This window comes from Pundamilia nyererei, unplaced genomic scaffold (assembly GCF_000239375.1).
Source record: "Pundamilia nyererei isolate P.nyererei 1_Seehausen unplaced genomic scaffold, PunNye1.0 scaffold00062, whole genome shotgun sequence".
Lineage (NCBI taxonomy): Eukaryota > Metazoa > Chordata > Actinopteri > Cichliformes > Cichlidae > Pundamilia > Pundamilia nyererei.
This window is the reverse complement of record NW_005187463.1, coordinates 1256365-1268352: the sequence shown is the minus strand read 5'-3', so window position 1 is coordinate 1268352 and position 11988 is coordinate 1256365. Positions and strand designations below refer to the sequence as shown.

Sequence of the window (11988 nt, the reverse complement as noted above, 5' to 3'; positions counted from 1 at the left end):
ACTGTCATGGTCCTGCGGCCATGACTCAGTGACTTTGTGTTTGTGTTCCTTATTGTTATTATTCTCTTTATTATTCTTGGCTGTTTTGGGATTTTAGATACTGGGTTTTGGGTTTGTGCTCCCTCTATTGGTCCCTGGTGTTAGTGTTCCCCTGTCTCGTCAGGTTAATCAGGTCCAGCTGTGTCTCCCACCTGTGTGTGATTTCCCAGTGTCTCTTTGTGTACTTATAGTGTGTGTTTTCCTCTGCTCCTCGTCGCGTCGTCTGTGTTCATACCCGGTGAATCCCCTGCGTGCTCTCCCTGCTGTTCTCCCTTCAGGTTCAGGTTTGCCACTCCCTTTGTGTAGTTTCTCCCAGTTTAGTTCGTCCTTAGTTCTGTTTTGCCATCTCCACTTTATGTTCAGTATTGTCAATAAATCACCTTCACATCTGAGTAAGTGCTGCATTTGAGTCCTCCTTTCCACTCTTCACACGGCCGCTGCCCCGGACCGTGACACTAATTTCCTTTTATCAATCTTTTTAGACTAATAAATGGAAAAATATAATAGTACACGGTCTGGCTTCTCCACCGTATGTGCAAACTTTGTAAGATTATTGCAATCATAATCATAACATTAGCAGTTGAATTATATCAATAAATAATAGAAGAATATATACAGTGCTTTATTAACAGCTAATTAACAGTCAAACAACACCCAGCTTAATTTGACAGGGTAAAATCCATTCTTTGGTAGTCCACTCATAATAACATAAAAACCTCAACTGATTTAAATTTGGTAGATCTCTTCTTCAGAGTTTTCTCTTTGTGCACACTGGGACTTTTCCCAGCATTGCTATTACTTCTTCACTCTATGGAAGTCCCCTTCTGATCACTTTGAGTAAGTCAAACTATAACCCAGAGACCAAATGCAAGTTTGTTCCATGCCAACACAGCACTCCAGTCCCAAAAGGTGCTTCATCGAGTCAGGAATGCGACCGGAAGCATGCATGTTCTGTTTTGCTTTTGCATTTTGTGATCACACAGTGTACAATGTTCCTACATTTACTTGGCAAACATGTAACACTGTTGCTTCCTTTAGTTGCCTATATTCTGGGAATACTAGATACACTATTTGGACAGAAGTATTGGGCCACATCTTTGAATTCAGGGGCTTTTTGCCACAGTTATGTAAAAACCAAGCATGTAGCCATGCAGTCGGCCTATACATACATCTATGAAAGAATTAGTCATTCTGAGGAGTACACTGAATTCTGCTGTTATAGGATGCCACTATTACAATTATTATTGCAAAGTGGAATGGCAAGTCAACCAGAAAGCACCACATAAAGTTACAGAGTGGGGGGGTCGCCAATTGCTGAGGGGAATAGTGCATAAAAACGCTACGCTAACTCAATAACTGCAGCGTTCTAGACCTCCTCTGGCATTACCATCAACACAAAAGCTGTGTGCCAGGAACTTCATGACATAGGTTTCTATGGTTGCAGTTCCTGTAGTTGTAATGTGGAGGTGGCCCACTACTTTTGCCCATATAGGGTAGACTTCAGTGTTATAAGGAATAGATGCCCCGAAGTCTAAGATTGTAATGTTCTATTAATGCCAGTTTGCATTTTTATTGCACTGATTTTCTTTTTCAGACGTATTCATTTGAAAATCTGCTTTTCATTTTCCGAGGGGAGTTCATCTTCTCTTTGAGGGACCTCCAATACCAGGCGTTTGCCAGCATCGTGAAGGAGAGATTCACTGATCTCTACTGGGAAGATGACTTACTGGGTGTATTGCATTGCTTGGTAAACTGCAGCACTTCCACACTGTAAGCATTTTTTTCCTCATATCGTTTATCTTTTTAAACAGTGGTTTTGGTTCGGGGTTTTTTTTTTGTTTGCTTGTTTTTTCTTGTAAAGACAGTGCCTGTTGTTTAAGCTAATGAAGTGAGGCATAAATAAACTAATATTAACTCCTTGTATAAAGGCTTTTAAATGCTCTAATAACAACACAGTATTATTAATTGATGTTGCTTAGAAATAAAACAGTCACCTTGAGATCATGTGACTAGTGTAATATGAATAAACATGGTTTCTGAATGTTATCTTGCAGATTATTCATACAGATACAGATAATACAGATAATATTGCATATCATGATTTTATTTTGATGTAGTTTAATTTGAAGACATCACCTTGGCCTCTGGTAAACTCTTATAGGCATGTTTTCCAAAGTTTTAAATTAGGACCATTATGGAAATAACTGGCAAAATACAGACCCTATTAATTGATTTATAATAGACAGTTAGATTTCTAATTTAAGATAAAGCCATGTGGCAGGAGAAGGGAGGTAGCTTATTTACATGTGCAACGGTGCAGAGTACAAAGATGTTGGAATAAGTTATGGGGTGGAGTGCTGATTGACGATGACATCTTCTCCTCTGCACGCTTTCACATTCAAAGCCAACATTAAAAAGAAACAAACCTTCTTTTGCAAACCTCGCCAACCACATTAGCAGCTCCTATGGTAATAGCTATGCGGTAAGTTTTTCGGTACAAGTGCTATGTCAACACATTTAAAGCTCTTTCTGCATTGTTACTGATATACTGACAATTAGCCTTGGGCATCGGGTAGACTTAAGTGTATGGATGAATGCATGCATGTATTTAAACATAAGAAAGAGACGAGCACGGAGGCGAGCCTGTCACTTCTTTCAGACGTCTTTTCATCCAGGCGTTGCTCATGCTCTTGTGCTCAGGGCAATATGACAGACCCTTTAATCTGCTCTGGTAGAGACGACACAGCTTTGTAGAGAGATAGACATGTTTTTCCTCTGGCTGTGGGCTCGTTCACAGGGCTCAGCTGTGAAGGGTTTCTCCACTGTTCCTCCACTGCTTCAGTTTCTCTGAAGGGATTGAGGGACTTGATGAAGACACGCTTCATTCTAACCCTGACAAGGACTGCAGTGGTCTGTTTTGGCACAGTATTAATTGTGCGGCTCAGTTGGTGTAATTTGCAAGTGCATAATGTTACTGATAAGCTCCAAGATGTTCAGTGGCTGCCTTGTTTCATTCTTTGTGAGTTTTCCATTGGAGCCAGTATTCTAGTACATTAATGATTAAAGTTGCAAATCCATTGTGAAGTTGAGTGCTGTATGTGCTTTGCATTGTTGACTGTTTCAGTTATTATCATCACCATGTGTGTTTTCTCTGAATTGCCTATTACCTGCTTACTTGAATGCATGTCATTGGCAATATTCCCCTAGTTAGTGCTAATTATTATTTGCTTTGAACATGCTGTGTGTTTTCTGTGCCCCGTGCAGCAGCTCTAATGATCAGCCTCCATCAAAGGCTGTGAAAAGGGCAACCGTTACCCCATCCTCGATAGCCGCTGTCAGGAGAGGGAAGAGAGAAGTTTGCCTGAACAGCTGTCTCGATCTGAATGGAAACTTCCGCCCGTCCAGTCCTGTTGCTGGGGATTTTTGGGAAGAAACCAAGGCCCAGTCCTGTCATGCAGAAAATAGGACTGTACTCGAGGATGTCAGATTGAGTTCAGAGCAAAATCAGCACTGCATCAGTGAAGGTAGGAGAAAGATTTGGTTGTTGACCTCTATCTCTTTTTTATTGGAGAGTTCTCACAGTCGGTTATATTTTCCGTTTCTAAAATGCATAGGCTGAACTGAATGAACAAGTCAAATAAAAGTGCTCCCTCTCAGGCTCTGAGCATCACCTGTTTGAGCCCGCAGACTGAGGTTTTCATCTTCAGCTGTGAGTGATTGAGCCAGCCATGATTTCCTTTGAGATACATTTAAATTCAGCATATAATCTGATTTTAAAAATGGCATGTGAGGAAGATGGGATTGTTTAAATTACAAACCTGCTCCCATAAATAGATTAGGGATTAGGAGACATTACTGCTGCTTACAGGAAATGTTGCTTTTTCACTTGCTCAAGTACAAGTAAAATAAACTTGTAACTAAGTACTATGTGCAAGTGCTGCATTGTAACACAGTACAACAAGCGCAGTACTTTTTTTTTCTTCTTAACTAAGTAGATGAAGGGATTTGATATTCATGCAGATTCTGTCCTGTTTTTAGATATCAAACTCCACCCTCTCTGTGATGTTTTGGTATATTTCTATCGCCTTGGCTGCTGACTGCAGTCATGAGGGCCATTGCCGGCTGTTGGATGCTGTTCTTAAGTTTGCGCCTCATTCAGAAGGGTCCAAGGCGTGCTAGCAAACTTGCAAAGGCTTTTTTTTTCTTCTCCCTTTTCTCTGAAACTCATTCCCGGGCAGTGACTTTCACACAAACACACACTTGGGTCTGTTTTTGTCATTACTGAAGTATGTTAGACATGGGCTGTCTTGATTACAGACAGGCTCTGAACAGATACTTGAAAATAAAAAAAAGGATAGTGACTGAACTGTGAATTGGTTTAAGGGCATCTGTTAAACAGTAAGTGCATTGTGCAGCCACGAGAGGGTTAGCAACAAACACCCTCAGCGCCACCCTTGGATCTCCCTCTCTCTCTCTGTCTCTCTGTTTACTTCACAAATCCAGTTTGCCTTTTTTATACTCTCCATGTGATCCAATCCCTCTCTCTCTCTCTCTCTTCTGTCTTTATTTACAGTTCCAGGCGTGAACGCTGACAGTTCAGACTTGGGGGTCATGGAAGGAAGAGGTCATTCAGTGGGGGGCAGCGATGAAAGCCCCTCTGAAGCTGAGGTTCTATCAGAGAGAGAGGAAAGGCTTACAGGAGCCCACGATGAGCAGATGAGCCCAGACTGCTCCGAGGACATGGAGGACAGCGACTCCGTGGCGTCTGAGCGGCTTCTCTCCTCCAGTTTCAGAGCAGAGGGTCTTGGCCTCATTTCGAGCCCGGACTGGGCCTTGGCCTTCTTCGGCGAAGAGTGCTTTAGTCCCGATGTGATCCAGTATGCAGGGAATCTGGGACAGCACACAGGATCGCCATGTCTGGATGTAAAAGCACAGGTGGGTAAAGCTACGATGGCCACCGCCTCTGAATCATCCCTGACCTTAACCCTGAGCGTTTGAACGAACGGGAGATGCCATGATTTATTTATCAGTTTTCATGCCGCTTACATTAAATGTGTATGTATTAAATGTTATGCAATTTCAATGGATTATTCTATAAATTCATGTAAATGCAAATGTTTTATCGCTTTTTTAAGGCATTTGAAAAAAACTAATAAATACAGTCTTCTGTGCCCTGAGCCGAGATAAGTTATTTCCATCAAAATATCCTCGAAGTTAAAGTTTAAATCGTTTTGGTTGTGCTGCTTGAGGTTGAAATCGAGTGCTTCTCTGTTTCATTCAGCTCCTCACCTGGTCGAGTTTTTTGATTAAGCGTGGGACTTATTTTCCTATCTGTAATGAAGTGGGGCACGGTCAGGCTTTGGGGTAAATAGGACGAGAACATGTGGGGGACTTTAGGGTAATTGGCATATTATTCTCTCCAAACTGGATCTGAATATTAATATGTTGAACTTAGCCCCTCAGCAGAGAAAGTTATTATCATTTGCAAAAGAATATTAATGAATCATCCTTGTGTTTGAGCGCTTTGATGGCACCACTGCTCCTTCTGAAGGTTTGCGTGAAAGCTAATAAACGTACCGTAAGAGCTGCGATGCTGTGACTTCTTACTCAGTTCACTTCAAAAGAGCTGTTGCTTTCTGTTGCCACGGTGAAGAGAGGACAAAAAAAAAAAAAAAACACTGGCCCATACACACTTAAAACGCCCGACGGCTTCTTTCAGCAGAAGGCATGTGGTGCAGTTTTAGGGCCTTTGTATGATTCTGTGTGATTTCCTTTGAACAGGAACTGCAGCAGCAGCTTGTAATTGAAACAAGGAATCTAAAGAAAACAAGAAATTTCTACCAGAAGTTGATTCAACAAGAGAGGAAAAACAAAGGTTGGGTGCTCGTTTTAACACGCCGCAGGAGTATGAAAATGGCAAAATGCTGTGTTTCTGATACAGCATGTAAAGACTGTGTGTGTGTATTGTACCTTTATTGTATTCCAAAGGTCCTGAGAGCAAGCCAATGCTCTTTAAACTCAAGTCACAGCTCGAGGAACTCAGGTCCAAAGTAGCCTTCTTGGATAGTGTGAAGAAATACCTCGAGGTACAGAAGCTTACCCAAAAATCTTATGCATCATACTTAACAACCCAGTTCTTGTAAGTTTGATAGAATTTCTTTCATTTCCACAGATTCTCAGTGTGGATCAGTGGGGTTTGGAGCTTTCGTTGCTCCCCGCTTTGGCTGTCTGTGAACTCGAGTCGTTGGACCTCGAGTCCTCAGAGGACATTTCAGTGTTGAGTTTTGGTACCAGCAAAGGGAAGAGCACTCTGCAGGCTGGATCTTCTCTGGGCCTCATGGCATACCTCTACGCCAGGTACATTTGATTGAGGGTCGATTTTCTTTTCTTTTTTTCTAGTCAAGTTTTACAGTGCTGTGATCCAGGTCATAGGCTGAGTTATTTAACCTTCCGTCTGCTTTTTATGTGTCCAACAAAGGGATTTTACAGAGTCAAAAGAGTGTATTCACTTACAACGGGAAACTTAAGAATCTATTTGATGTTTTATTGATGTGTTTTTTCTAAAATAAGGCCTTTATTACAGCTGGAATTTTTTATTTGCAGGGTATTTTTTCTCAGTAATGCTGACTAATTGTAAGGATGTCAGCATACTACACTTACATACTATATTGGCTGATAGGCAGCATACCTGCTAAACTTGAGGGCTTAAAAATTTGAACTACGTACGAAACATTTGATCAAAAGGTGCAATTAGTTGAAACTGGAAGTGCAGTTTTTCTCTGGTTTGCATTCTGGTTGGCTGTGAAGTCACGCTCCACAGTAATCAGCTGAGCTCACCTCCAGCCCTCAGCTGACGGCTCAGGTGATCCCCTTTTATTACCTCTAGGTGATATTATTGTAATTTATTATATTTTTGTTTGAGCCATTAAAGACTACACAAACTACAGCTTGTCCAAAAACTCAGAAGCCAGACTTTCCTCTATTTTAGCTTCACTTCATTGGTTATTGGTTAATTGATTTGGGGATTTTTTTCTGTGAAATTTAAGGCCCTTTCTGGGCTCACACCAAGCTGTGTTTCAGCTCTCCTGACACCGTTTGCGCGTAACCTGAGGTCCTCAGCCGAAGCTCTTCTGGTCGTCCTGCAGTCTCAGCTGAGGTCCGAGAGCGATGGGGCTTCTTCTGTTAGGGCATGCGCGCTTTGAAGCGGTTTCTCTCCTTCCTGCATTTTTCGAGTTACCAGTTGTCTGATTGTTGTGACGATCATTTAAATGACCGGCGTTATTGCACTGGGTGGGACATGTAACCGTATCGTCAGTGGAATTAACCTCAAACAGCATCAGCTGTAAGATCTACGATAGCTTCTTAGCTCGGTCAGATAGCATTTGCAGTGTTTCTTCCACCTTTTTGTCTTTCTGCTGTCTTCTCCTGTGCTTAAGAAACTTTTAAGGCTCTCAAACATCATCCTCCACACATCAAACTGTTTCCCCTTAGATCCCTCCAAGATTTTGGGGGCTTTATTGCCAGTAGTACAACTTACAGACAATTTTGGCGTTTTTTTGTCCTCAACAATTGGCTCACAGATAAGTAGCTTTTAATTTGCCTTAAAGTCAAAGTGCAGGTTCAGCTAAACACAGGGGGTCTTTATAAATTCCTATTTGTCTGGCGGCTCACATGAGACCCACCACCACTGACAATGTTGTGATTTTAATGACGTCACTGCTCTCTCACGTTGAAAGGAGTCGTTAAAGTAGCTTAGGGCACCTCGGAAGGATCTCTCCCTTAAATGCTTTGTGAAATTTACACATCTGTGTGGGAAAAGATCCAGATGTAGGACATGTAGGGTAACTCACATATAGCAGGAAGTTGCTTCAGAGTTCCTTCAACTTCACCTCTTGTATGTTATATTTGCCGGGTCTGGACGGTTTGCGAATGTTTTTATATTCCTTTCTGTATATTATGTATCTGTTCTACATATCGTGTTTCTTTTTTTTCTATATATCATGTTTCTAATAATGCCTTGTGCTGATTTCTAATTAGTGTCTCTATGATTGTTTTCATCACAGAAATGCAGCTGTGGAGGGCTACATCCAGCAGTTCCTGTATACGTATCGTTTCTTCTGCACTCCTGAGCAGTTACTGCAGTTCATAATGAATAAATTCATCTGTGCTGTAAGGTAAAGTACAACCAGCAGCTCAGGACGACAGAGGAACAGCTCTGAGCAGTGTGCAGTTCCAATTCTTCCAATAAATGACTAATCAAAATGTGGCACACGGTATGAAACACGTTACATGTGGGTTTTATTTCTTTTCCCATTTCAGGGAGGGACCTGATTTGTCAGGAGACAGTGAAAAGGTTTTCCATCGGAGTTTGCACTTGCTTCACTTCTGGATAACAGACTGCAGAACAGTGGACTTTGTGCCTAACTCCAGCCTCGTGGACGTGTTAGAAAAGTTCCTTAATACTGAGGTAGCCAGATATGTACACACTGTGTACATATCATATTCCTTTGAATGAAAAATATTCTCAAATATTCTCCATTTAATGCTTCCACAGGTGATTCCTGTAGACAGCCAAGGGGAAGCCTTGCTTATTGGTCTTCACAGCCCGCTGAGTATGAGTGCAGCAAGCCATCTGACAGGGAGCCTAATCAGCTTTGACGAAGTCGATGACTCTGGGTGTTTGCATTCATCTACTGAGGATCTTGGGAAAAAGGTCAATATTTACATTCTTGTTGTTGTTGAGCCAAATTTCATCTTGATCTATTTTCCAATAAGATCAGATCCCTTAACAAGAAGTCTTTATTGCCCTAAACATGGCTTCCCAGATTTCTAAGCCTCTGTGTGAACTTTGCAGTGGAGGATCTCGCGAGTGGTGGAGCCCTCTGCATCCATGTCTAAAGAGAAGGCCTTCTCCATTGCTGTGGCTCTGCCCATGCCTTGTCACCGCTCCCTGATGGATGAGCTCTCCAGCACTTGCTTGCACAATGAAGAACGACTGCCCTTCAGCCAAAATGAGTACAGTGCACAGCACATAGCCCAACAGCTCACGCTCCTGCAGCAGGTAGCACACCATTTATGTGACTGGTACACCACCTAATGTTGTTATCATTTCAAGCCACTAGAGGGAGCCGTGTCTCTAAGAATTCACCAGCTTGTCATGTTGCATCTTGTATTTGTAACTCTTGTAATGCAGGAAATGTTCCAAGGATGTCATCCAGTTCATTTACTCAACTCCAGAATACAAGGAGTCAGGGACAAAGTCTCAACCCCGAACAAGTGAGTACAAAAGCTATAAAGCCTGCATTAGAGAGCCTCTGAAAGCCTCTGAAATAGCTTTCACAGCACCTTGGCAAACGATCAGAGGTCTCTGGTCCTCTATTATGAAAAGATTTTTAGGTGCAGAGCATTTGAATGTTTATGCACAATCACCCACAGCTGCTCAATTGTGCTGAGAAGTGTTGCCTGTGAAGGTCGCAGTGTATGATTAACATCATTTTCATACCCCATCAAACATTCAGTGACCTGTATAGAAAAACTGTTCAGCGTCCCCACTCACAGATTCACTTCATTTCTTTCTCTGCTGTTTCTTCCAGTCTTTATGCAGAGTGTGTGTTCCATATACAAACACCTGTTTGTACTTCTTCTCTGCACAGTACATGAAATACTAAAATTATCATATATCTATTTAACCATATGCATACTGAAGATTTTACTTATAAAGTTTCCATCAACACCTAGGTCTGCTCTACATTCTACTTATTGGAAGGTTGGTAGTTCGCTATCTGGCTTCTACAATCTTTGGCAAGAAACTGAACCGCAGCTTGCTCCTGATGAGTTCATCAGAGTGTGAATGTGTGGGAAGCACACAGACGTTGGACGAGGGAGTTGGCAGGTTAAAGACAATTTAGTTGTGATACTGAGCTCAAACTAAACTGCCTAATCTTCACTGGCTCATTTTCCAGAATACACCTTTAGGTAGGGCTGCTTGATTATGGCAAAAATGATAATCACGATTATTTTCACTGAAATTGAGATCTCGAATATTTGACGATATTTATTTAACCCTTACGACCTACTATAGAACCAAGTCCGCCAGAGCTTATATTATTTTTTACATGTTGTAGTGCCATTTGTGGGAGCATCTCAAGTTGCTATACAACTGTTATAGCCCATATTTTAATAATATGTATGCATTAAGTCCATAGTAACTACATTAATTGCAAAAAAGTGCAATAAACTACAAAAAAATTGAAAATCGTTTTTGGTTTTTTTTACATATTTCTACTTGGAGAAATTTAAGAGGTTTATCCCTCAAAACTTTAAATACAGAAAAGTTGCAAAAATAGTTTACAACAACAGGAAATTTATTTTGAGTGTCTTCATAGTTTTATTTTGGAGATACACCAATTTTTATATACTGCAGGAAAAACGAAAAAACAATCCTATGATGCAAATTTGCAAAGAAAACAGCAGGTGCATCAAAACAAACTATTTCCAGCAGTGCAATTCGAGTTCTAAGCATCCCAGCAACTATTCAGAAAAGTCAAACATGACCAGTATAGGCTTTTAAGGCCTACAAGTAAAAAACTACAATTTCCGCGAAAATGACGTCACTTCCGGTTTCGGCCAGGAGAATTGCGGACATGAGATAGTTCGTGCTGACGTCTTTTTCACTGTGGGAAGTGTTACGAAGAGCTGGTCGGATCGGCAAAGCGTGTTTCTGGAATATTATGTTTTTGTTCCTGCAAGTGCTTTTTATGCAGTTTTTGCAAAGCTATATGTGGAAGGAAACCGTGACCGAGGACAAGCTGATGGCATAAGACGTAAGTACAACTCCTCCGGTTTCATATGCAAAACAAATTATTGCGCTAGCTTACACGGTTCAGGTTCTACAGGGATTTAACAATAGTTACACAAAACGGAGCGTGCTGCTCTGACCGGCTTTAAAGGGTTAACAATGACTTTAAAAAATAATATAAAATAGTGTGCAACACCACTGAAGTTTTTTTTACCTCTCTTTTCAACCAACGGCAGTCACTCTCCTCTCCAAATAACTTCTGCTTAGCTTTCCGAGCTTCCCTCGGGTCTCCAACCTTTTTTGCGCCATGGACGTTTATGCCCCACAATATTTTCACGGACCGGTGTTGTGCCAAAAACTGATTGTCTGCCAAAAACTGATTTCCGGTATTTGCCAAAAAGCGATTGCTCATATTTAAAGTGCTATAAGTAACTTGTTGGGCTATAATATGTTAAACATATGTCAAATGCATCCCTTATGGATGACATAAAGACACAAAAATAAAGTTCTATCTTCTTATCTTAATCGGCTCAGTCATTTTTAATGATCGTTGAAAGTCCAGATCGTAATCGTGATTAAAATTCGATTCATTGAGCAGCCCTACCTTTAGGTCAACATATCCTCCAGTGTCAAAGGTCTTTGGATCCACCTTGGACAATACTTTACTGCACACAGTAGTGTTTCACTTTCAGTCTGCTTCCACCCACACTTCTACAGCTTTTCCTTTTGCTTTAGGAAGAAGGGTAAATAAAAGATTAAATGACAGAAAATTTCCTGTTTTTCATATCTGCTATGGAATTTTTTTTACAGTCCATCCATGGCAAGAATTATTTTCTGCGAATTAACAAATTCTTCATTTTTATAAATACAACACACTTTGAGCAATGAGCTCCAGGGACATTTTCTGCAATTACACATTTATGACGGAAAAAACCTGTTTAGTTAAATGTTTTTACACTGACAGAAAGAGGAGTTTCACTGGTGTGGCCCACTTAATATCACAGTGGGCAGTATGTGGCCCACCATGAAAAATGAGTTTGACATCCCTGAACTAGACTCTGTGAAACAGTTTAAATCACAACTCTAAACCCACCTGTAGCAATCATTTCTGTGGGCTCTCACAACGCTTGACCTGAGCGTTCATCACAGTT

At 41.1% G+C, this 11988-nt stretch overlaps 1 protein-coding gene across 1 annotated transcript in view; it reads left to right on the top strand.

Moving 5' to 3' along the window:
- Positions 1 to 11988, top strand: part of kndc1 (kinase non-catalytic C-lobe domain containing 1) — a 49769-nt gene that overhangs the window by 30164 nt on the left and 7617 nt on the right. Inside the window, exons 16-26 of the mRNA XM_005735106.2 lie at positions 1671 to 1809; positions 3304 to 3563; positions 4613 to 4974; positions 5821 to 5914; positions 6028 to 6125; positions 6212 to 6396; positions 8103 to 8213; positions 8359 to 8506; positions 8594 to 8752; positions 8894 to 9100; positions 9233 to 9315. Of these exons, the coding sequence (XP_005735163.2) occupies positions 1671 to 1809; positions 3304 to 3563; positions 4613 to 4974; positions 5821 to 5914; positions 6028 to 6125; positions 6212 to 6396; positions 8103 to 8213; positions 8359 to 8506; positions 8594 to 8752; positions 8894 to 9100; positions 9233 to 9315 (1846 nt within the window). The remainder of the gene's footprint in view (positions 1 to 1670; positions 1810 to 3303; positions 3564 to 4612; positions 4975 to 5820; positions 5915 to 6027; positions 6126 to 6211; positions 6397 to 8102; positions 8214 to 8358; positions 8507 to 8593; positions 8753 to 8893; positions 9101 to 9232; positions 9316 to 11988) is intronic.